This window comes from Urocampus carinirostris, chromosome 3 (genome assembly GCF_059441175.1).
Source record: "Urocampus carinirostris isolate Australia breed hairy pipefish chromosome 3, RoL_Ucar_1.0, whole genome shotgun sequence".
NCBI lineage: Eukaryota > Metazoa > Chordata > Actinopteri > Syngnathiformes > Syngnathidae > Urocampus > Urocampus carinirostris.
In genome coordinates this window covers 64,652,533-64,676,780 of record NC_142351.1, presented here as the reverse complement: position 1 = coordinate 64,676,780, position 24,248 = coordinate 64,652,533, and the positions used below count along the sequence as shown (strand labels likewise).

The 24,248-nt window shown below is 42.3% G+C and overlaps 1 protein-coding gene across 1 annotated transcript; it reads right to left on the bottom strand.

The window, feature by feature from the left end:
* Window positions 1-2,344: 2,344 nt before the first annotated feature.
* LOC148370467 (uncharacterized) lies at window positions 2,345-20,256 on the bottom strand. Its single transcript, XM_088332988.1, has 2 exons — window positions 19,974-20,256; window positions 2,345-4,176 (listed from the first exon to the last, which is right to left on the bottom strand). Exons 1-2 carry the CDS (start codon window positions 20,221-20,223, stop codon window positions 3,452-3,454), a joined length of 975 nt encoding a protein of 324 aa, XP_088189114.1. The 5' UTR covers window positions 20,224-20,256; the 3' UTR covers window positions 2,345-3,451.
* Window positions 20,257-24,248: the final 3,992 nt, after the last annotated feature.

Below are 24,248 nucleotides of genomic sequence, written 5' to 3'. Positions count from 1 at the left end.
TCATGTCGTTGCTCCTTCAACTTCACACGCTTCCCTGCACGACATCCCTGCTTCTGTTTTCTGTCTTTGCGCCGTCTTCGTCTTCGATTTTTCTTTTTCTTCGGTGGAGCGGGAAAGCAGGGCGAACCCGAGTCCCTTTGGAGCTCATTCGGGATGTCATGGGTGGTATAGAAAGTGCCCGAAAAGTCGGAATTTAGACGCCCACCCAGTCGGATGAGCTCCTCCCGGCTGTAGGTCTTATTGGCCACACATGTATCCAAAAAGGAAAGCAGGAGGACAGTGGTAAATAGTAGGATAGCCGTATAGCAACTAGCCGCAACGTAAACACGTGCCGCCATGTTGGAAACCGGACATTCAGTTGAGCATTATCAATTTCTCAGCTAATTATCTTCAAATGTGTGGCAAGGACAAATAAATCATTACAAAAAGTGGGTCAAAGCCGCGAACAAGAAACTTCACTTCCTATGTACATTGCACTAAGGATTCATGGTGTAACTCGCAACAAAGGTCTCATCGATATACTGTCCAGTCTTGGCATAAATGTCTCTTATGACCGCTTACTTCACGTTTCAACGGACACGGCCGATGGTGTTTGTCCAAAATTTCATACTGAGGATGTAGTATGCCCTCATAAATTGCGCCACAATCGGTTTACAATGGCAGCTGTAGACAACATAAACCACAATCCTAGCTCAGCCACAGTAAAGGATTGTTTTCATGGCAAATCAATCTCCCTCATTCAGGATCCTTTACATGTTTTCCAAGGCACAGATCATGCAGGGGTGCTTAAGCCAGACACTTCGCTCAGATCAATAGCACCATTGCCTTTTCAGTGCACTGATGCTACTCCAGCTTTTCTAAAACTAAACAATTCTAGTACCTACACCATGTGGTTCAATGCAATCATCGAACCATGCAGTTGTAGCAGACAAAAAGGAAGAACATTAATGGCTGAACACGGTTGTTACAGCAGTAAAAAAAAGCAGCATCTGGACACTGGAGAGTGGGTTTCATGGTCAGCTTGTCATGCTGAAAGAAGCAAATGTTTACTCCCCCAGCCATCATTCCCCTCATGCCACTGTTTATGGAAAACGCACATTCTGTCACCATGATCCGTCATGCAATGGATGTCATAAAGGCAGCTTTGCAACATTTCAATCAACAAGTTGGAACTACTTTCCACTGTAGCTGTAGATCAACCACTGTATGCCATAGCCAAATAAATTCAGTTGGCCTCAAAGCCAGGGGGAATCAGAGTTTGCCATCATGTTTGGAGGTCTCCATATCGAGATGGCAATCCTGAAAGTTCTTGGAAAGTGGCTCGATGAAAGTGGTTGGACCAAAGCACTTGTTCAAGAAGGCATAGCAAGCGCTGGTACCACAGATTCTTTTATCAAGGCATGCCATATCACTAAAACTCATCATGTTCACCTGGTGACTGCTGCTAGTCTATAGGATCTGCTCCAACAGGCCTATCAACAAAGCACATTGGAAGTTACAGTTCCATTTCAGTCATGGTGTCTAAAACAATCTGAGGAAAGTGTCCACTTCGCCTACTGGCTGAAAACACTGATCTTGGAGATCCATATGCTGGTGTTTGTTAGGTCAAGAATAATTGTACAATAACAGGTTCTGGGGGAGCTGTTGGATTGACTGAAAACCCTACTGCATTGCGTAAATGGATGATTGCTGGTCCAGAGATAGCAAGGAGCATTACTGAGTTTGAAAATTTACAACTCAGGAAACAATGCTACACTGAAATAACAAAGGATCATGATCAAATCCCAATTGTTCAAAATGCCTTTGTTAAGAATGTTCAGTGTCTGACACAAGTATTTGAAGCAATAGGAAACCCATTTCTGGAGACAGGGAAAGATCTACTGATAATGGATACTCGAGTTATGTCAGATCCCTCTGTAGTAAAGACTGTCAAGATGGTTGAAACCTTAGGCCAGGTTCAGTACAAAAAATTCATCGATGAATGCCTGATTAAATGCACCTTTCCCATTCCAGAGTGACTACAGCGAATAAATCCGTGTTGTGAAGTTGCAGGAAGTATTCTAAAGTTGCAGTCCAACATCGCAATCCCCAAAGGTCATGGTCCTAAGAATAAATGTACATACTTTATGTAACCTGTTCAATGTTTACACTGAATATTAACTTTCTCATTGTTGAATAGGTGTTTAAATAGTTCACGTTCTTTCATGTTCGTATTCATACAGTATCATTTTGTATAGAAATGTGGGATGATTTACCAACCATGACCTCCCAGCCTCCATAATGTTGTCCTTTCAGAATAATATCAATATCAAAAATGGGGTTTTCATCCACAGAAACATAGACATAGAATTTTGTTTCCATTTCAATCACATTTACATCCCAAAAACCACACATTTCTGTTTTTTGCATAGAAGTGCATTATGCCGGAGGTCAGTGACCCTTAGCTGACCTCAGAGATGACCTGTAAGAGTAATATAAATATCTAAAATGAAATTCTTCTAGGCAGAAACATAGAAATAGACATCAAATCCGCATTGCTATCACATTTAGATCCTCAGATACAAACGTCTCTTATTTCATGCATAGAAAGTTTACATTTCAGAGGTCAATGACCTTTACCTGACCGCTGGAGATGCCTCTAAGAGACATCTCATCTCATCTCATTAGCTGTACCGCTTATCCTTATTGGGGTCGCAGGGGGCTGGAGCCCATCCCAGCCATCTCCGGGCAGTGGGCAGGGGCACCCTGAACTGGTTGCCAGCCAATCGCAGGGCACATGGGGACAGACAACTCACTCGCTGAATCACACCTAGGGACAATTTGGACCGGCCAATTCACCTGAAATGCATGTCTTTGGAATGTGGGAGGAAACCGGAGTGCCCGGAGGAAACCCACGCATGCACGGGGAGAACATACAAACTCCGCACAGTAAGGCCGGTAGCTAGATTTGAACCCACACAGGAGGTTCCCACGACCTCAGAACTGTGCCGCACACGCGCTAACCACTGCGCCGCTGTGCTGCCCGCCTCTAAGAGACATATCAGTATTAAATATGATTTGTCATGCCCAGGTACACGGAAAACAAATATAATTTTACATTTCTGTCACACTTAGGTGTTAATATACAGACATTTCTAATTTAATGCATATAAATGTCATATTATGGAGGTCGTGACCTCTATTTGACCCCAAAAGTCACACTGAGAATGGCTCCACATCAACAAATGACTTATTCGGAACTACAAGATGCAATAAACATCTAAATGAGGAAATGCAGATGGAACTTCATGTTCATGGTAAAAGAGTTCTGGGTCTGCAATGTTGAGGGGCTAATTTGTGGACGGCGGCTCATTAAGAGTTTGTTCTCAAGCTGATTTTATTTGATCAGAAAAAGCAACCAAAAGGCAATTCAATTGAGATAAAACAGCATTTTACACATCATAGTCGCGGACTATACCTTAGGACTCAGTGGCATGAGTTCTGGATCAAAAATCATCCCTCCTTTGGGTCTGTACGGAACCCTTATCTCGGATCCGGGACCGATTTCGGGTTTTTTAACACCACGATACTTATGGACTGTCGGTGCCGCAGCGGTTCTTACTGCGTCAGATTTTATGTCCTGATCAGTTTGATCTTTGGGCTTATGATACAAGCAGTTTTCCAGTGAGCATGTGAAATTTTCACTATTTGATTTTGGCATCTTTCTCGCTTTGGGCTTTTTCTGTGGAGATGTTTTCTGAGGCGAGTTGGGTGAGACAGCCAGTTGTTTTGTGGTCGCCAGTGGTCTCTTCTCTTCTTTTAAGGGTTCGCTGCATGACACCCCTTTTGTTTTTGTCCCTTGGGACGATGGTTTGTGCGGCGTTGGTGTTGGAGTTAGCGGGTGTGGCTGCTGTATGACGACGGAGGCCTGAGAAGACTTTCTTGGCGCTTTAGTTTCTTTCTGACTGGTAGTCCTGGCTGCAAACGCCTGCTGTGGCTTTTTCCTCTGTGTTGAGCCACATAGTTCCACGATCCCGCTTAAAGGGATCTCTTCATACGGCAGGGCCTGCGGGGCTGCGTGTTTCTCTGCCCCGAATAGAGTTAAAGATCTGGAAATGGCCAGAGAAGACGAAGACAATCGAACCCCCATCTCTGCAATTTCTCTTTGTCTGCTGATAGTCATCAGGAAGTCACTTTCTGCAAAGAAGTCAGAGTTAGAAATTGAATTTGAGAATCCCAGAAAGCAACTTTAGCATACATATCAACGTCAGCTGTTTGTTCCCTGTATTAATGATTGCTATTCTCCTTATTAAGCAATAAAATTCCCCCTTAAAACACAACAAAGGACCTATTTACACAGCAAGACAGACTTTGTAGAATACGGCGACAATGTACCAATCTATATTGAAGCTGTTGTCTGATAAGTGCCTATATGGGCAAAACGAAATCGGTCTAACACTTTTTTTTTAATTTCCCGTACGAAAATTGTTATATGGCATATACAATTCGAAATGATAAAAAAACATAAAATACAGGGAAAGTTTACAGGTATGCTAAAGAACCATAATGGTAATCTGTGAAGTATAAACCTTAATTTGTTTTTATAATTATGTGTATTATATTATTAAGAGCTTTTGTCATTGCAGAATGTTTTGTCTACATGTTAGGTTTAAGAGGAACTTGAAATTGCGAGAGAACTTGCATGAACGTAGCATACATTTGGCAAGCTGCTATATGTACGTTTACAGAATAAAAGACAAGATATTGACAAACAGGTAGAGAAGAAGTGGATAACCAGTCAGAACACAAACACAATGGACGAAGCAAATCATTGAAGTAGTGAATCAGAGAAAATTAAACTGGGTATAACGTGGTAGAGAGCCCACAAAAGCAGACCACACAAAAGCAGATATTTATCAATTATTTTTTTTCCAGTTTGTATCAGTTTGTCGTCTGTGCCGGGTAAGCTGTATGGAAGAGTCTTGATTAAGAGAGTGAGAGGAAGAACGGGTGAGGTGATGATGGAGGAGCAGAGTGGTTTCAGGAAAGGAAGAGGATGTGTGGATCAGGTGTTTGCAGTACTACAGGTGTGTGACAAATATTTTGCAAAAGGTAAGGGTGTCTATTTGGCTTTCGTGGACTTGGAAAGGGCTTATGACAGAGTTGATAAAGAGGCGTTGTGGCAGGTGATAGTAATGTATGGAGTGGGTGGAAAGTTGTTGGAAGGATTGGAGAGTTTTTATGTGAACAGCAGAGCATGTGTAAGAGTAGGGAGTGAGACAAGTGAGTGGTTCCCTGCGTTGACTTGTGTGAGACAGGGGTGTGTGATGTCACCATGGCTGTTCATTGTGTACATGGATGGTGTGGTGAGCAGCGTTTCCTCTAAGCTGCGCGCGTGCGCAATTGCGCACTGCTCGCACATTCTCAGCGCACAAGAAAATCTAGCCAGCGCACAAAAATGAGGGCTCCAAATTAGTAATTAAGAAGCGACTTAAGTCAAAGTTACAGTGCATAAGGGGAAAAATACACGGGTTCCGCTGACGTTGTGTCCTAAATGCGGTATTTTGAAGTGGAAAATTAGAGGGAACATTGGTGGTGAGAGAGATGAATGCAAGAGTATTTGGCATAGGTGTAGAGATGATGGATAACAGTGGAACGGTGTGGCAAGTAAGTCAGTTGTTGTTTGCAGATGACACAGCGCTTGTGGCTGATTCTGAGGAAACATTGAGAAGGATGGTAATGGAGTTTGGAAGAGTATGTGATAGGCGTAAGTTATGTGTGAATGTTGGGAAGAGTAAGGTGATGAAGTGTTCATATGATGGAGTGGGCATGGCGTTAGAAATAAGGTTGCATGGACAGGTGCTGGAAGAAGTTGAAAGCTTTAGGTACTTGGGTTGTGATGTGGCTGCAGTTGGTGGAATGGAGTGCGTGGTATTGCAGAGAGTGAATCAAGGAAGCATGGTTTTGGATGCTCTATGGAGAGTGATGAGCAAAGAGAGTATGAGTATGGATGTTAAGAGGGGACTGTATGAGAGTGCGATGGTGCCGACTGTGTTGTATGGTGCAGAGAATAGGAGCCTGAACGCAGATTTAAGAAGGAAATTAAATGTTTTTGAGATGAAGTGTTTGTATGTTAGGAGTGACAAGAATGGATAGATTAAGAAATTAAATTGTGAGGGACAGAACTGGAATAGTAGTGGAACTGAGCAAGCGTGTGGATAAGAGAGTACTGGGTTGCTTTGGACACATGGAGAGGATGGATGAGGAGTGAGTATTGAAGAGGTTCCACGGAGCAGAAGTAAATGGAAAGAGACCAAGAGGAAGGCCGCGATTGACGTAGATGGATGATGTAATGAGGCACTGCAGGAAAGAGGTCTAAATATAGTGGAAGCTGGAGCTCTTGTTGGTGATAGGAATGAGTGGAGAGGTGTTGTAAAAGGATAGTGGGATGTTACAGAGGTTGATGCGACAGAGGTAAACCAGTGAAAGCTGTCGGGCCCTGCTGTTGAACAGAAGAGTGTGTTGTGTCACCCTGACCCGAGTGATATGGCCGCTTTCTTGTGTCCCGTTTCTTAGGAGGGACGAAAGCATGACCAACTTGGGTGCCGAGGTGCTTAACTTGGTCATGCTTGGTCCCAAATTTTTGTGTGTGTTTTCCTACTCTTTTCCTTGTTTTATTTTCTTTGTTTTTGCACGTGTTTGTCTTGCTGTTGGTCACCTTTCTTGAGGGATATGAGGGGAGATATATAGATAGAATTGTTGGTATTTTGGATTATTGGTGGTGCCTTGACACGAAACCGAGCTAAAGGCACTCATGGGGGCCTAAAGTACAACAGATGGTTACGAAAATCCAACCAGATGATTAGGACCTATAAATCACATACGAACAGACAAACACCTGTAAATCAAGATTTATAAAGTAGTTTGGGTTTAGATAGAATAGATTAGATAGATAAGACAAATGAACAAGTTACACAGCCATGACTAAATATGGGCAGTGACTAAATTGATAATGTGTTATCCAGTTATTACTGTTGTAAGTCTGTTACTATGATTTTATTACCAGGTTGTAATGATTAGAAATTGGGTTAAACCAGGCTAAAATTCTAAGAGACATTTTGTGATTAAGGGCTATACAAATAAATGTGACTTGACTTAAAAAATGCCGGTTTGAATGGATTGATGGGTGGGGTGAAATGTGCTCTGGATGTGAGGGTGGTTAATTTAATGGATGCAAGAGTGTGTGCAATGTATATGAGACTGGAGAAGGATAGTTAAGAATGACTGATATTGACGCATATGATGCTGAGGGGGTAAACCGTTGTATGCTGTCGGGCCCCTCTGCTGATGAAGGGCTACATGGCACAACAACTCACCCCTGTGCTGTGGGCTTTATGTTCAGTGTCATGTTGGGGAAAGCAAAGGGGGAGGAAAGAATAGTGAATGTGAGTGTGTTCTTGACTCTAGTCTCCTCCTACTAGGGGATATGGCTTTGGTACCTAAATAGATATCGATAAATAGGCCGGTGATCAAGTCTAGTATTTCTCATGGCATTTAAAAAATGTATTTGTTTCCCCAACAACATAAGGCCTTGGAATTGAAAAGCCATACTTGTTCAAAGGCAATGGAAGAACAATTTGAGGTTGATGTAACAAGATGGCGGCTGCGCATGGATACATGCTTGCGGCTAGCTCTCCAGCTAATCTTCTATTTATTGCCGTTCTCTTGTCTTTTTTGCTTTCACTTTTGGACACATGTGTGGCCAAAAACACTTACAGTAGGGACGAACTTATTCGGTTGGGTGGGCGTCTAAATTTCGATTTTTCGGGCACTTTTTATACCGCCCATGATATACCGAGCGAACTTCAAAGAGACCCGGCATCCTTGTGGACAGCTATTCCTCTTAATAAACGACGCCGACGACGCCGTAAAGAAAGGACACAGAAGCGTGGTTGCCGTGCAGGTAGATGTGTGAAGCGTGTGAAGTCCAAGCAGCAAGATGGACGCGAGGATGGACGCGAGGATGTAACTAATTCCACCATTCATTCCTCGCCGGACAACCGACGCTTTAAACTCAGCGCTCACGAACGGCCACAACGCCGGGAGCTTTTGAAGATCTCGACAAAGACTACAAAGAGTTCAGCTAAGTCAAATGATTCAGCAAAGCTGAAATTTGGTCTGTTAAATATCAGATCGCTTGCTCCAAAAGCTTTACTTGTTGATAACATTATTCGTGATTATAAACTTAACTGTATGGGTCTTTGTGAAACGTGGTTACGCCCGGATGAGCACTTAGCGCTAAATTATGCCTCTCCCCCAGACTACGAGAATAGTCATATAGCACGCACGCTGAAAAGAGGTGGTGGTGTTGCGCTAATCTCTGAAAAATCGCTCAAATTTAATACACGTACCTCTAATAATTACAAAACGTTTGAGGCTCTTGTGATGCGGTCCCCTCAATTGTCAATTGATGTAATAACTATCTATCGTGCACCTGGGCCATACACAACTTTCTTAGACGAATTTGCTGAACTTTTGTCTGAACTAGTAACCTATGCAGACAAAATTATAATTATGGGAGACTTTAACATTCATATGAACTCCCCACACAGTTCACTTACTATTGCGTTTAGTTCTCTAATTGATGCATTTGGTTTTACTCAACTGGTTGACTTGCCAACCCATAAAAATGGGAACACGCTAGACTTGATTCTGACTCGAGGAGTTTTAACCTCAAACATTATGGTTCTACCGTGTACTACTGTTATCTCTGATCATTATTTAGTGACATTTGAGGTGCTAACTAAATGTAGACTTAATAAAGCTGAGGGATTTAGCGGACGCAATATAAGCACTGGCACAGTTTCTGAGCTCTTTGAACTCCTTCCTGGAGCAGTTGCGTCCTTTCCTAAATACAATGGCTCGATTGACTCACTCATGAATGAGTTCAATACCACCCTGACTAGTGTGCTGGATTCAATAGCGCCCATAAAACTAAAATCACGTCCTAAAAGACGCACACCTTGGTTTACTGATGAAACTAGAGCCCTTAAAAAAGAATGCAGGAAATGGGAGAGAAAATGGCGCGCTACCAAGCTTGAGGTTTTCCATCAAACCTGGTGTGACAGCTTGTTAAAGTATAAAGCGGCCCTTGCCTCTGCAAAATCGGCCTACCTTTCGAAGGTGATTGCGTCTCAAAAGAACAACCCCAAAGCCCTTTTTGACACTGTAGCATCGCTTACAAGGCAACAGGCTATCGCAGACAGTTCGACACACTCTGCTCAGGACTTAATGGTCTTCTTCACTAAGAAGATTCAATGCATACAGGAAGAAATTGCAAAATATATTGTTAGTACCACACATATTAAAGGACTGAAATTTACAGATGCACGACAGGGTGGCTGCCCTGGGAAAATGGCCGGTTTTAGTGAACTGTCACTTGATGATCTCAAACAAGTGGTGAATGCGGCCAAACCGACAACTTGCCAGTTCGACCCTCTCCCAGGTTCACTTATTAAAAGTCTTTTTAGCGTCCTTGGGCCTTCAGTTCTAAATATTATAAATACATCACTCTCCTCAGGTGTAGTTCCAGCAGCTTTTAAGTCCGCCGTTATTAAACCCACACTGAAACGACCCAACCTTGATCCAGAAATATTAAGTAATTACAGACCTGTGTCAAACCTACCTTTCCTCTCTAAAGTACTCGAAAGAGTAGTGGCACAGCAGCTGAATGCTTTCATATCGGAGAATAACCTTTTTGAATCCATGCAATCAGGATTCAGGGCTAACCACTCTACTGAGACAGCTCTGATCAAGGTAACAAATGATCTCCTAATGTCAATGGATTCTGGCGCTTCATCACTTTTGCTGCTGCTGGATCTTAGTGCTGCTTTTGACACAGTGCGCCACAATATCCTACTAGAACGGTTGGAAAAATGGATTGGTCTCTCAGGAGCCGTCCTCTCGTGGTTCAAATCTTACCTCTCAGATAGGACGCACTGTGTTAAATATGGTGAAACGACATCTGAGCCCTTTAATGTTACCTGCGGTGTTCCGCAGGGTTCAGTGCTCGGCCCCCTACTTTTCAACATTTACATGCTTCCATTAGGTGATATTATTCGCAAGTACAATATCAGCTTCCACTGCTACGCAGACGACACTCAACTCTATCTTCCGTTGGAGGAATCTTCCACACTAAACTGTGGAAATTTGGAGGCCTGTCTCACTGAGATAAAAGAGTGGATGTCACTCAATTTCTTGCGTCTTAACTCTGAAAAGACCGAAATGTTAGTCATTGGTCCTTCTAAATGCCGGGACTTATTCGCAAAAACTGCTGTGAACATTGACAAATGTCACATCACACAGAGTGACTCAGTTAAAAATTTAGGTGTCATATTTGACCCTGATCTATCCTTTGAGATGCATGTAAAGCAAATTACTAGAACTGCCTTCTTCCATCTTCGCAACATTGCTAAAATCCGTTCAATACTGTCTCAGTCTGATGCGGAAACAATAATTCATGCATTTGTTACCTCCCGTCTCGATTACTGCAATGCACTACTCTCCGGTCTCCCGAAGTCCAGAATCAAGTCTCTTCAGCTAGTACAAAATGCCGCAGCGAGGCTTTTAACTAGGACAAAAAAGTACGATCACATAACACCGATTATGGCTAACCTGCATTGGCTCCCAGTTAGCCAAAGATGTGACTTCAAAGTTCTCTTAGTATTGTACAAAATCATACATGGACTTGCTCCGTCTTATCTTTCAGATCTGATCTGCCACTATGTCCCGGTCCGAAGCCTACGATCTGAGAGTGCTGGTCTTCTGATGATCCCGAGAGCAAAGAAGTCTTCTGCTGGTTCGAGAGCGTTCTCCATCCGGGCACCGGTGCTGTGGAATGCTCTTCCCCCTGAGATTCGATCTGCAACCTCAGTGGAAATGTTTAAATCTAAACTTAAAACTCACTACTACTCCATTGCATACGAATAACCTACTCCTCTTGTCGGTTGAAAATAGTTTGTGTAATATAGTGTAACAATCTGTGAAGCCCTTTGAGACTCTTCGTGATTTAGGGCTATACAAATAAAAATGACTTGACTTGACTTGAATGACTTAATGCCAGGGTCTGAAACTCATGACAAAAAGTTACCGGACACCAGGAGAGACAACTCTGAAAAGTTGCTTGCCCAGCCATAAAGTTGCCTGCCCCACTTTTCAAAACTTGAAATGCAATACAACAACTAATCGGAAAAACCCGTTGTTGCAAAGTATTAAGGATTGATAATCAGAATATATAACAGAACAACACTTTAAATTTAAGTTTATTATAAATCTACTTATAACATTCATTGCATGTATATGACATTGCTGTTTTCCATCTGCCATCAGTATGTACCTGTATTTACTCATTCATTCGTGCAATGTTTGCATTGCGTCGTCTGCTATAAGCCACGTGAACTCCTATTTCTGCGATGCTTTTTACGTACGTTTACCTTTTGTTGCGTTATAAATTTTGTTAGCTTCTTTTCAATCTTTCTTCTGGGGCTGAAGTTTTGGCTTGATTCCTAACAACTTATCCATTTTTCTTGTGTTCTTTGTGCGTCCACTTTGGAAACTGATATGCAAATGCACGACCTTATAAGGCTCGGGAAAGTCCGGAAACACCAAGTTATTCATTGCAGGCTTCAGATTGGCTGCCGAGAATGCAAATTGCCTAACGAACCGAAATTCTGAAATTTTCAAACCAAACGAAGATCTTGAAATCGGAATAAAGCAAACGTTTGATTTACAAAAAAAATAAAAATAAAAAATAAAGATTTTTTTTTTTTTGCTTGAAAAAGTTGTCGGCCACCCAGGCAGGGATGTTGTGTAAGTTGTACGCCCGACGTAAATGATGCAAGCCCCGGGCGTCCGGGCAGACGTTATTTCAGACACTGTTAATGCATTGAAAGAACGTTTCAGATTTGGGTTAATCAACCTTTTTAAATCTGAGAGCTACTCTTTTGTTCTTGATTATAAGGGCTACCAGTTTGATATGCATTTCTAAGATAAGAATTTAACATAATTTAACCAGCTTGATGGCCTTGGGGTGGGGTGCCCACAATGGGACTGGAAGATCGAGTCATACCTAGGACTTAAAACATTGGTAACCATTGCCTTCCTGATTGGTGCCAAGCATAAGGGGTTGGAATTGAGGGGTTTGGTCACCTAATGACTCCCAACGACATGTGTTGCGACACATCGCTTGGGTAGAAGTACCATTGTATAGTGATGTTACAAATGGAACTGGAGTCGCAAGTCATGCCACCCAAAAAGGGGGCGTGGTTAAACGGAGCCCGTATTGAGGCCCGTCCCATTTTTTTCCTCATATCACGTGACCGAAGGTAAACGAGGCCCCGTTTCCGGCGATCATGTGACTGACTCGCATCGTGATTTGTGCTCAATAAGTAGGCATGAAAAAATCAGGAAGAGTCCACTGCATGACCGTCTGACGTGAGTCTTCGATCATTGCTGAGCTACTTCGACTGCTTGAGAATGGAGCCACCCAAAAAGCAAAGGACTTCACCAGTTTGGGAGCATTTCGAACAGATATCTCCCAACAGACATGAATAATTAAGCACAGCCTACGTCTCTATATTTAGAAACACAACTTTTTTGCGTGTCACACAAAATATAATAATTATAATAATATATCATATACGTAGATACAAATGTAAAAGACCCCTACCACCACCACACATACTTCAGAAAAATATTTGGTTTCAGGCAAAGAGCTTGCTGTGCTTGAAGGAGCTGAGTTACATGAACAACACCCCATGCATGTTGAGGCACTACAGGGCCTTGCATGAAAATGAACAAGCACATCCAACGCCAAGTGATAAAACACAATCCTTAAAAATGCCATGTCCCTCAATGTGCCTGAAACCTCATCTCATCTCGTTAGCTGTACCGCTTATCCTTATTAGGGTCGCGGGGGGGCTGGAGCCCATCCCAGCCATCTCCGGGCAGTGGGCAGGGGACACACTGAACTGGTTGTCAGCCAATCGCAGGGTGTGGCTGAAACATTATAACATAATCGAATGTAATAATAGATAGATAGATAGATAGATAGATAGATAGATAGATAGATAGATAGATACTTTATTCATCCCCGCAGGGAAATTCACATTTCCAGCAGCATCCCTTCGCTGAGAACAATACAATAATAAAGCAAAAGGAATACAGTATACAAATACCCAATTTGACGTGCTAATACCCACTGTAGCATGTTGTATAGAGTATTTAAATAGTGCTACATAAAATACACACTGCTGTTAATGCATTGAAAGAACGTTTCAGATTTGGGTTAATCAACCTTTTTAAATCTGAGAGCTACTCTTTTGTTTTGATTATAAGGGCTACCAGTTTGATATGCATTTCTAAGATAAGAATTTAACATAATTTAACCAGCTTGATGGCCTTGGGGTGGGGTGCCCACAATGGGACTGGAAGATCGAGTCATACCTAGGACTTAAAACATTGGTAACCATTGCCTTCCTGATTGGTGCCAAGCATAAGGGGTTGGAATTGAGGGGTTTGGTCACCTAATGACTCCCAACGACATGTGTTGCGACACATCGCTTGGGTAGAAGTACCATTGTATAGTGATGTTACAAATGGAACTGGAGTCGCAAGTCATGCCACCCAAAAAGGGGGCGTGGTTAAATGGAGCCCGTATTGAGGCCCGTCCCATTTTTTTCCTCATATCACGTGACCGAAGGTAAACGAGGCCCCGTTTCCGGCGATCATGTGACTGACTCGCATCGTGATTTGTGCTCAATAAGTAGGCATGAAAAAATCAGGAAGAGTCCACCGCATGACCGTCTGACGTGAGTCTTCGATCAATGCTGAGCTACTTCGACTGCTTGAGAATGGAGCCACCCAAAAAGCAAAGGACTTCACCAGTTTGGGAGCATTTCGAACAGATATCTCCCAACAGACATGAATAATTAAGCACAGCCTACGTCTCTATATTTAGAAACACAACTTTTTTGCGTGTCACACAAAATATAATAATTATAATAATATATCATATACATAGATACAAATGTAAAAGACCCCCACCACCACCACACATACTTCAGAAAAATATTTGGTTTCAGGCAAAGAGCTTGCTGTGCTTGAAGGAGCTGAGTTACATGAACAACACCCCATGCATGTTGAGGCACTACAGGGCCTTGCATGAAAATGAACAAGCACATCCAACGCCAAGTGATAAAACACAATCCTTAAAAATGCCATGTCCCTCAATGTGCCTGAAACCTCATCTCATCTCGTTAGCTGTACCGCTTATCCTTATTAGGGTCGCGGGGGGGCTGGAGCCCATCCCAGCCATCTCCGGGCAGTGGGCAGGGGACACACTGAACTGGTTGTCAGCCAATCGCAGAGTGTGGCTGAAACATTATAACATAATCGAATGTAATAATAGATAGATAGATAGATAGATAGATAGATAGATAGATAGATAGATAGATAGATAGATAGATAGATAGATAGATAGATAGATACTTTATTCATCCCCGCAGGGAAATTCACATTTCCAGCAGCATCCCTTCGCTGAGAACAATACAATAATAAAGCAAAAGGAATACAATATACAAATACCCAATTTGACGTGCTAATACCCACTGTAGCGTGTTTTATAGAGTATTTAAATAGTGCTACATAAAATACACACTGCAATAAAAGTAAGGTAATATGCAATTAAGGGGGTGTGGTTTAATCCGCCGGATGGAGTTAAAGAGCCTCATGGCATGAGGAAGAAAAGATCCCTTCAGTCTGTCCGTGGTACAAGACAGTGACAGCAGTCTATCGCTGAAGCTGCTCTTCTGTCTGGATATAATGCTGTGTAGTGGATGTGATAAATTGTCCATGACTGACCGCAGCTTTTTCAGTGCCCGTCTCTCAGCTACTGTTGTCAGCTTGTCGAGCTCTGTGCCCACAACAGAGCTCGCTTTCCTCGTCAGTTTATTGAGACGAGAGGCATCCTTCTTCATGATGCATCTTTGCAGGTACCAGGAAACCTTCTGTGGACCAGGTTTTGGTTGACATGGTTGTGAAGGATTCCCAGCCTTTCCCCCTCGTGGAAGATCAGGGATTTAGGAGCCTTCGGTATCTCCTCGAGCCTACCTATACCATTCCAACTAGACAGTTGAGTATTGTATATCCATCTGTGCATGACGGTGGGGAGCGCGGTTCAAATGCCGCTCCCACCAAGTTGGTGTCGTGATGTCATTGGGTTAGACACCTAATCTACCTTGCCTTGTGTGAATAATTACAGTTAATTGCGCCGTTTTGCCCATGTTCCCCCACCACATTTGTGAATTAGAGCTGAGTGAATCATGGACTCTGTTAAGTGGTTGAATGTCTTGAAAAGCGCTATATAAATCCAAGGCATTATTGTCATTTTACTTTCCTAGCTCTTAAGGCAGTGGTTGAGGAGAGATTTCATGAAGAAGTCCAGAAAGCTAGAGCTTGCAGCCTGACTGCTGACATGTGGACCTCTATGAACTTGGAGGCCTTATTGTGACATGTCACTTTAATACTGAGGACACTGTCAACACCATCACTCTCAACACCACTGAGCCCCACTACAGAGAATTTGGCCCAGGCAAAGATCAACAATATGGCAGAATGGGGAATGAAGGAGACAGTCAAATGCCTGGTCACAGATGTGGCATCCAATATGATAGCTTATGCAGGCACTCTGGGTGCAAGGCAAAGCATTTGTGTTGCACATTCCCTAAATGTGATTGTGCGAAAGTCATTTGACCAGTTCCTTATCTTATCAGAGAAAAAGGCAAAAAAACAGAAAAATCGTTGCCTATTTCCGGACCTTCACAACAACAAAATATCGCCTTATCCACATGCAAGAGTTGATGGGAAGACGAAAACACGAGTTGCTGATGGAGGTAGAAACCCGCTGGAATAGCACACTGCTTGAGCTCCAGCGTGTCTTTGAGCAGCGGAGAGCCATGTGGGCTGTCTTTGCTTCTCTGTCAGTGGACTTTCCCCAACTCCCTCCTAGTGAATTCGAAACTATCGTAGAAGTCATTAAAGTGCTTGGCCCATTACACAAGGCAACTGTTAAGCTTTCAGAGGAGAAATGGGTGTCTGGTTCTAATGTAACACCACTAATAAAAATGCTTCTACCTGCAGTGAATTGTGACGCATCGAATGTGACAACAGAAACACCAAAAATCTTGGCAAACATTTTAAAGGGAAGGCTGTCCAAATTGAGACTACCAGTGTAATGGCAATGGCAACACTGCTGGATCCACGTTTTAAAGTACTGGGATTCCACAGTAAATCAAGGTCAAATGAGGCTGTAAAAAGACTGAAAATGGAGTGCGCCAGCATCATGTCTCTGCCAGCAATTGCTCCACAAGGCCTCAAATGAGGGAGAAAGATCCGGCAGCACAATCATCATCTGGCCCATGGTAAATACTGTCATGCACTCTTTTCTTTCTTTTTTTTAGCTGGTGGAAACTTGTGGAGTTTATCTGACAAGTCGGTGAATAAGAGACGGGGCGTGTCCAATACAGAAGCAGAGGCCATCATGGAAGTACAACAGTACCTCAGCCAAAAATACATTTAAAGGAATGAGGACCCACTGCTGTTTTTGAATGACCACAAAACGACTTATCCACATCTGTACCAGTTGACACTTCAGTTCCTTTGAACACCAGCTTCCCCTGCCCCCTGCAAGAGGGTTTTCTCAATGGCAGGGGATATCATATCAAAAAAAAGGAATCGACTGAGCCCCAACACTGTCACGAGGCGGCGTGGAAAAGGCTGACCGGACCAGAACGGATGCAGGAGGCAGGAAGGGAGAACTCAAATGCGTTGACGATCCATAGGTTTTATTTAACAAAATAAAAGTTGTCCATAACTCTGGGACATGACAAAACAAACAAGTTTCTTCAAACTCAACTAAACAAGACAAGGCATAACAGAACGGACAATGTTTAAAACTAAAACAGCACAAGGCATAACAGACCGGGGAATATGTAGATATGTATAATGAGCCAGCACCCGCAAAGCCCAGAATCCAGCCTTAAATAGCAGACACAATTAGTTGAACTGCTTCAGCTGTTGCCCAGAGGGCGGGGCAGACTGGTCACCAAGGCGACCATGACAGAGCCCCCCCTTTAAGGGACAGCTCCCGAGGTCCCAAAAAGAAAGAATTACTACCTCGAACCGGAATGGTTCGACGCTCACGATTGGGGCAACCCCGCTCCCTCCTCCGAACACGCAGGAACGGGGAGAGGCAGGCGCCATCTGCGTCAGGCGGATCGGAATCGGCGCTCGGCAGGAGGGGGGTCCGGCGGGCAAACTGGACAGGGGATAACAGACAGGCAGAACCGACGAGAACAGGACAGATAAACAGGACAGGCAAAATCAGAAGAGTCGCACTCAGGACAGGCCGATTCAGAAGAGTCGCACTCAGGACAGGCCGATTCAGAAGAGTCGCACTCAAGACAGGCCGATTCAGAAGAGTCGCACTCAAGACAGGCCGATTCAGAAGAGTCGCACTCAAGACAGACCGATTCAGAAGAGTCGCACTCAAGACAGACCGATTCAGAAGAGTCGCACTCAGGACAGACCGATTCAGAAGAGTCGCACTCAGGACAGACCGATTCAGAAGAGTCGCACTCAGGACAGACCGATTCAGAAGTGTCACACTCAGGACAGGCAGATTCAGAAGTGGCGATTCAGACAGGACAGGCGGAATCAGAACAGGCAAGGCAGGGCAGGCGGAATCAGAATCGGCAAACACAGAGGACAGACAGGGAATCAGAACCGGCAAACACAGAGGACAGACAGAGATTCAGAACCGGCAAACACAGAGGACAGTCAAAATTGGCAAAAACAGGCGAGAGTCAAAATCAGGACCGGCAAAACAGGAGAGAGTCAAAATCAGAACCGGCAAAACAGGAGCAGCGTGGAAAAGGCTGACCGGACCAGAACGGATGCAGGAGGCAGGAAGGGAGAACTCAAATGGGTTGACGATCCATAGGTTTTATTTAACAAAATAAAAGTTGTCCATAACTCTGGGACATGACAAAACAAACAAGTTTCTTCAAACTCAACTAAACAAGACAAGGCATAACAGAACGGACAATGTTTAAAACTAAAACAGCACAAGGCATAACAGACCGGGGAATATGTAGATATGTATAATGAGCCAGCACCCGCAAAGCTTAGAATCCAGCCTTAAATAGCAGACACAATTAGTTGAACTGCTTCAGCTGTTGCCCAGAGGGCGGGGCAGACTGGTCACCAAGGCGACCATGACAAACACAGTCTAAATGATTTTATTCCTTAACAAAAAAACAATAAAACAAACCATTCCCTCTATCCAATGTGTGTCCCAGTTACACACATTACACTGAACATACAACTGAAAAATACACAGACAGTATTTAATGGACAAAACTTCCATTATTTTGGGCACAGATGTACTGGTGTGTTTCCTATTAACCACAAAACATCTGCCTTACATCAAATGACCAGCAGGTGTCAGCACTACAAAATGAGCTATTAAATGAGGCCTCAACTAATTAGCCTTTTGGCAAAGCAATTGGCCCAAAAGACACGATACATTCATGGGGCTTCATGCCGCCATCACTAGCGTTGCATCAGTGACTGTGCAGTCGCACGACTGTGTATGGGAGCTGACCCCTGGTAAAATGGGATAAGGCGAGGAAAAAGAAGAACAAGTTTTAATGTTTTTCCATGTTGTTCTTATGTTACTATCATATTAATAAGCTTTGTCGGAGAGAGTTTTCATTTATTTCTTTGTCATCTACAGTATGTGAGTGTGGCTCATTTGTTGCATTTTACTACACATGAAATTTTCAGAACAAAATATTTATTTTTCAATTATTAGGAAACTTGTGTCTGTATTGACACACACATGCTGCTGCCCATCAATGCCAAGATCCGACTCAACTCTGAAGAGCTAGATGAAGCTTTACACAGAAAAAACGCGAAAGTCGCACTTCCGTGTCGATCGAAGGCAATGTCGAGAGCGTGAAAAAAACAGGTCGATGGCCGGGATGGAGGAGCAAAAACGTAAACGGGTTCAGAAAAGAGGTCGGCAACGGGAATCAGACGGAAAACAGGGCAGGATAGAGTCAGGAGTCAAAAGAGCTTGCCTTGCGTGTAGCTAAGGTTCGCAGACGGTCTGACGCTGGTAACCGGGAACCAGGGGGTTTAAAAAGTAGCAGGGAGCCAATCAGCGCCCAGGGCTGTTGCGCCAAAGGAACGGGCACAGGTGCCTCGCATCCGTAATCATGACAGCAGGAATTGTCATTGATATCAACGTAGTGAATCATTGCATCCAATGATAATAGACAGGGCAAAACATGTAGTATAAAGACTTTGAAGACAAAAAAAGATGAAAGACTATCGGAATAAAGAGGAAAAAAATAATAATTACGACATAGTGCTTAAAAAAATGGCCCAAGTTGTCATAATAAGAATAAGAATAAGAATAAGAAGAAGAAGAAGAAGAAAAAGAAGAAAAAGAAGAAAAAGAAGAAGAAGAAGAATGCAATGAAGAAGTAAAGTGAATCTTAACAATAATAAAATGATTAAAAAGGGTTAAAGTAGGCACAGTAAATCACTAAAACAGGCCAGTTAAAAATCAAATTTCATAGACTATGACAATGGGGTTTTTAAGGGTTATTGTTCTATCTTCGTTATTCATTATCCATTATCCGTTATCGGTCAGTTCATAATACGCTACAAAGCCTAGGGGCAGGGACATTTACTCTCAGCCAAAATGCCAAGCTAAGGTCCTGGTAAGCCTTTTTCAGAACCCTTCTCAGGGGTTTTGAGAGGATATATGGTGCTCATATGTACCACGTTGGTGACTCCTAAACTTAAAAGTACATTTCCATATTCAATGCATTGCATTGACACAAAATTTAAAACCGTTCAACTCTTACCCCATTGCTCTTGATAGCGAAAGGCAATCACTTTGGTATCGGTTTCTGTGGGGCCCCCAAATTCTATCATTTGGCTGAGGTGCGCCTCTAAGAATTTGGTGATGTCACCAGGCTGGGACAGCAGCACTGCACGCGAAATGCACTCCAGCTGACTCCTGATTCCGTACGGTACCAGATCCATTGTCAGGGGAGCAGGTAGCGCCCAAAAAAGAAAGAACAAGAAAAATAGAACAAGAAAAACTATCAACATTGGCTTTCAGGAGCCGATAAAACGCTGGTGTCATTAGAGAGAATGAACTGTCTATGTGAGATCACCTTCTTCAAGGAGGTTAGGTGACATCACAGGGTCATGTCATGTATGATACTGTGTGACAAAAAGTCTTGTCCAGGGTTTTTTAACAAGTCTACCGTGAGAAATTGTAGATTTTCTCTTTTAAACAAAGCCAGCCATAGACTCGTCTGCACCCACCCAGAGGGGGGAGCCGGAGCTACACTGTGGGAGTTCCGGCAGCAACGGCCTGGGTTGTGGAACCCAGAAGGGAGAGGACCCACGAAGAAGGGAGAGGACCCACACAGAGGACTGGAAGAATGCTGCTTGGGAGGGTGGGATGGCAGAGCTATGCCCTTGCACAATAGTATTGCCTTTTACACGCTGGTTAACTACTGTTAAAAGAAAATAACTCTGAAATTGTTTAATTGATGTTGAAAATGTCAGGAAAAAATGATAAAACGTCATATCGTCACGTCATATTGTCAGATATAAAAAAATTGTGAATATGCTTGATGGCTGTTGAGATTGTCGTGTTTGTTTTGCTGCTGTTGGTGTCGGTGGATTTGTTTAGACCGAGGACAATCGACTTTGGCCTGGACGGATCTATTGACACTAACAAAGATGTTATATAATGAAATTGTGAATATGCTTGATTGCTAATGAGATTTTCGAGAAGGTTTGTTCAAACCTCACTTTGTGTTTGCTGTTAAAAACGTAATATTGGAATATAATATTGTGAATGTGCTTAATTGCTGTTGAGATTGTCATGATTGTTTTCTGTTTTTAGTGTCAATAAATTTGTTCAAACCAAAAAAAAAAAAAAAAAAAAATTTTTTGCTTTTTTTTCCAGTGATCAGCAACGTAACTATAACATTCATTCATATCAGTAGGTGGCAGCAGATTCGTTTTTTTAATATTAGAATGGTCTTTATTGTCATTGGTAACAATGTTTTGAAGATTGTTTATAATGAGATTAGACTTAGCACTCCAGAATAATTCTGGAATAAGACGTCAGGGGACAGTGTGGATTTTAGATAGATAGATAGATAGATAGATACTTTGTTCATCTTCACATTTTACGACGAATAGATGTCGCTGTATTGTGTAGTGCAACCAAAAAAACAGTGCTACAAAGCACAAGTAAGAATATAAACTAAGCAAACTAAGCATTATACTTCTCATTTTTTACCAAAGCTTTTTAGAGGGTTTTGGGGTACCCACAACAGCAAGGTGGATAATTATGTCAGCTCCCTTTAGGTGAGGCTCATGTTTTGTAAAATAATTGCTAATTTCTCAACCTATGAGTATTGATTGAAAAAATGCATGTTTATGATAGTTCATGTATTTTTGATTATTCTTTGGATTTTTTGAAAATTTTTAATCGGTAGGAGTTGATAAATAATACACACGCTACCTTTAAAATATTTCTTGGGCAACCAAAAACAAGTGCTACAAAGCACAAGGATTATAACAAACTCTAGAGACTCAAAGGGCCCAAACTGAGTAATCCCCCCAAGCATTTAAAAATGTTTTTGCCTTTTGGGTGTACCTTTGGCAGCAAGATGACGGACAATCATATTAACTTTCTCTAGGCGAGCCTTACGTGATGTAAAATTTAAAAGAAATTCTTGGACAGAGGGAAAAGCAAGATAAAAAAATAATGTTAGGATCGAAGAAAGAAAGGCTTTTCTTCCTCTGTGTGTTCATTTTTTCACAGATAGTGAGACTGTCAAAATAATAGCTGACACGAGCAGTTTCTTTGAAGTTTTATTTCAGAAATTTCAGAAACCGGTTTTAACGGTAACTGATATTACAAACCCAAGCCCTGTCGGACTAAAAAAACAAAAGTGAATTTTCGCAGTTAAAGGAATATAGAAGTTTGAATTTGGGTTTGTCTGTTGGACTATTTGTGCTTTGTGCCAAAGTTTTCGGGAGACCGTAAATTTTGACCTGGGGCAGCTCTCAGGCAGAGGGAGGTTACGAGCTGTCTGAGGGCCTACGCGGAGGAGTCAACGCGCCATTCTCCCGGGAACGGGAGACCTTAAATCTTGACGAGCTGTCTGGGGGCCGACCGGGACCGGGCGCAATCGACGCGCCATTCTTCCGGGAACGGGGACCAATGAGATCCAGCGATGGGGTGGAGGAGATGCTTTGCTGAGCAACTCGGAAGAAGAAGAAGAGTCGGTTTTTGGAAGGAGAAGCGTGCAGAGATGTAGTGTTTTGTGTGTTAGAAATAAAATCCACCTGTGAGTTCAACGCCGGCTTCTGAAAACTTACTATGCAGAAAAGAGCTCGCAAATTGTTTGGATGAATGGTGATTAGGAAAGGTCAGAAATTGGAGTCAGATGATTAATTTAAATTTGTGTTGATTTAACAAGAAATTCCAACACAGTGTATAAAAGAGACAGTTACCCACAGAAACAATAATTTCCTGTTTTTACATGCCAACAATGTTTAAAATTCAAATGGAGCCCATCACAGCCATCTCCGGGCAGTGGGCAGGGGACATGTATTTACTGTAAAAAGTTTCAGAGAGCTATTCAAATTTTCATGCACAGTACCTTAATACGATTTGCTGCAACACCTAATTTTATTTCGAGCTCTGTTGAGTTTTTGGTTTAAGTGAAAGATTTGTTGTGTTTGTTAGTTGTGTTAAAATTGTAATTTGCTGTAAAAAGTTTCAGGGAGCTATTTGTTTCTATGTACCTAAGTTCTAAGTTCCCGCTAAGCCTAATTATATTTTCTTTACTGTTAGTCTTTATTGATGAAGTAAAAGATTTGTCATGTTAGTCTTGTTGAAATGTATTTACTATAAAAGGTTTCAGAATTTCTAACAAATATTGTTTGTTTCTTTTTGCATTATTGGAAATTTCTTTGCCAATTTTAAGCTTTTACGGCGAATGAATATTGGCTGCAAATATCGGTTAGTGACTTTTCTCTTGATACTAATAATTGGTGCCGTCCCTGAAAAGCCCATATCGCTCCATCCCTAATTGGAGTGATAGTTCATTAATTTTTGCCTAGCATTCAAATCAATGTTTTTTAACTGAATAAAGTTTTTTGTACCACAGTGAGGCAATATTACCCTTTAAACACTCTAATATACAGAGAAAACAAATAACCATCTCTTTTTACAGGCACATGCATTATTTAAAAAATGTACTTCATAATTTTTTTTTTCAAATAACAACGGCGCTGACAAATAACAATTTTAATCATCAAAGCAGACTTAAAGCAGAAAGACTGATTAGCCAATCATAATGCTAAACACAGGGCACGATGCAAACGGTAAATGGTCTGCATTTATATGGCGCTTTTTAAGACAATGAAGATCTACCAAAGCGCATTACAACGTGCTCCCATACCTGTCAACCTGTACGTTTTTGCCGTACAAAGTACGTTTATTATGCATTTTAAGACGTGTACGACGTACAAGAAAATCTGTACGGAAAAAGGCAAATTTGTCAATTATGGGTACCATCCGGTATAAATTGACTATCACGAAACGGCAAATCAAAGAAGTCAAACAAATTCGCAGCGCAAGCCTTTATCTCGGTATTTTTTTTTCATTGCAAACGAGGCGAGCGTTTGATGCTACTGTGCGCATGCGTCTGCCGCTGTAGTGCCTAATGTCGGAAGCGCAGAAGAATGCGCGTTCACGCGAGGGGGGGAGGATTTTGCAGAGGAGTCGAAATTAGGCACTACACCTGAAGACTCAACAGCTGCAGAAGTGATGTTTTGCCATTTCATTGCAGAGCACAACATACCTGCAACAGTTGCCGATCACTTCACAGCCACAGTCACAAGGCTGCAAAGGGTTGTATTTTCTGTCCCTGTTAAATAGTCTGTTTGAAATTTAAAACACAAACATCAATGGTTGATATTGTGGTTTGGTTTACAAGATAGAAATGCCAACAATTTTTTTCCTCCCAAAAATATCTTTATTTACAAATTTAAGTTTAAAGTGTTATTAATGGATATTTTAGTTACGATAATTGTTCCTG

Coding starts and splice junctions, on each gene's coding strand:
- LOC148370467 (XM_088332988.1), bottom strand. CDS start 20,223: ATGTTGATAGTTTTTCTTGTTCTATTTTTCTTGTTCTTTCTTTTTTGG. Junction 4,177..19,973: donor TCGCTATCAAGAGCAATGGG/GTAAGAGTTGAA, acceptor ACTTCTTTGCAG/AAAGTGACTTCCTGATGACT.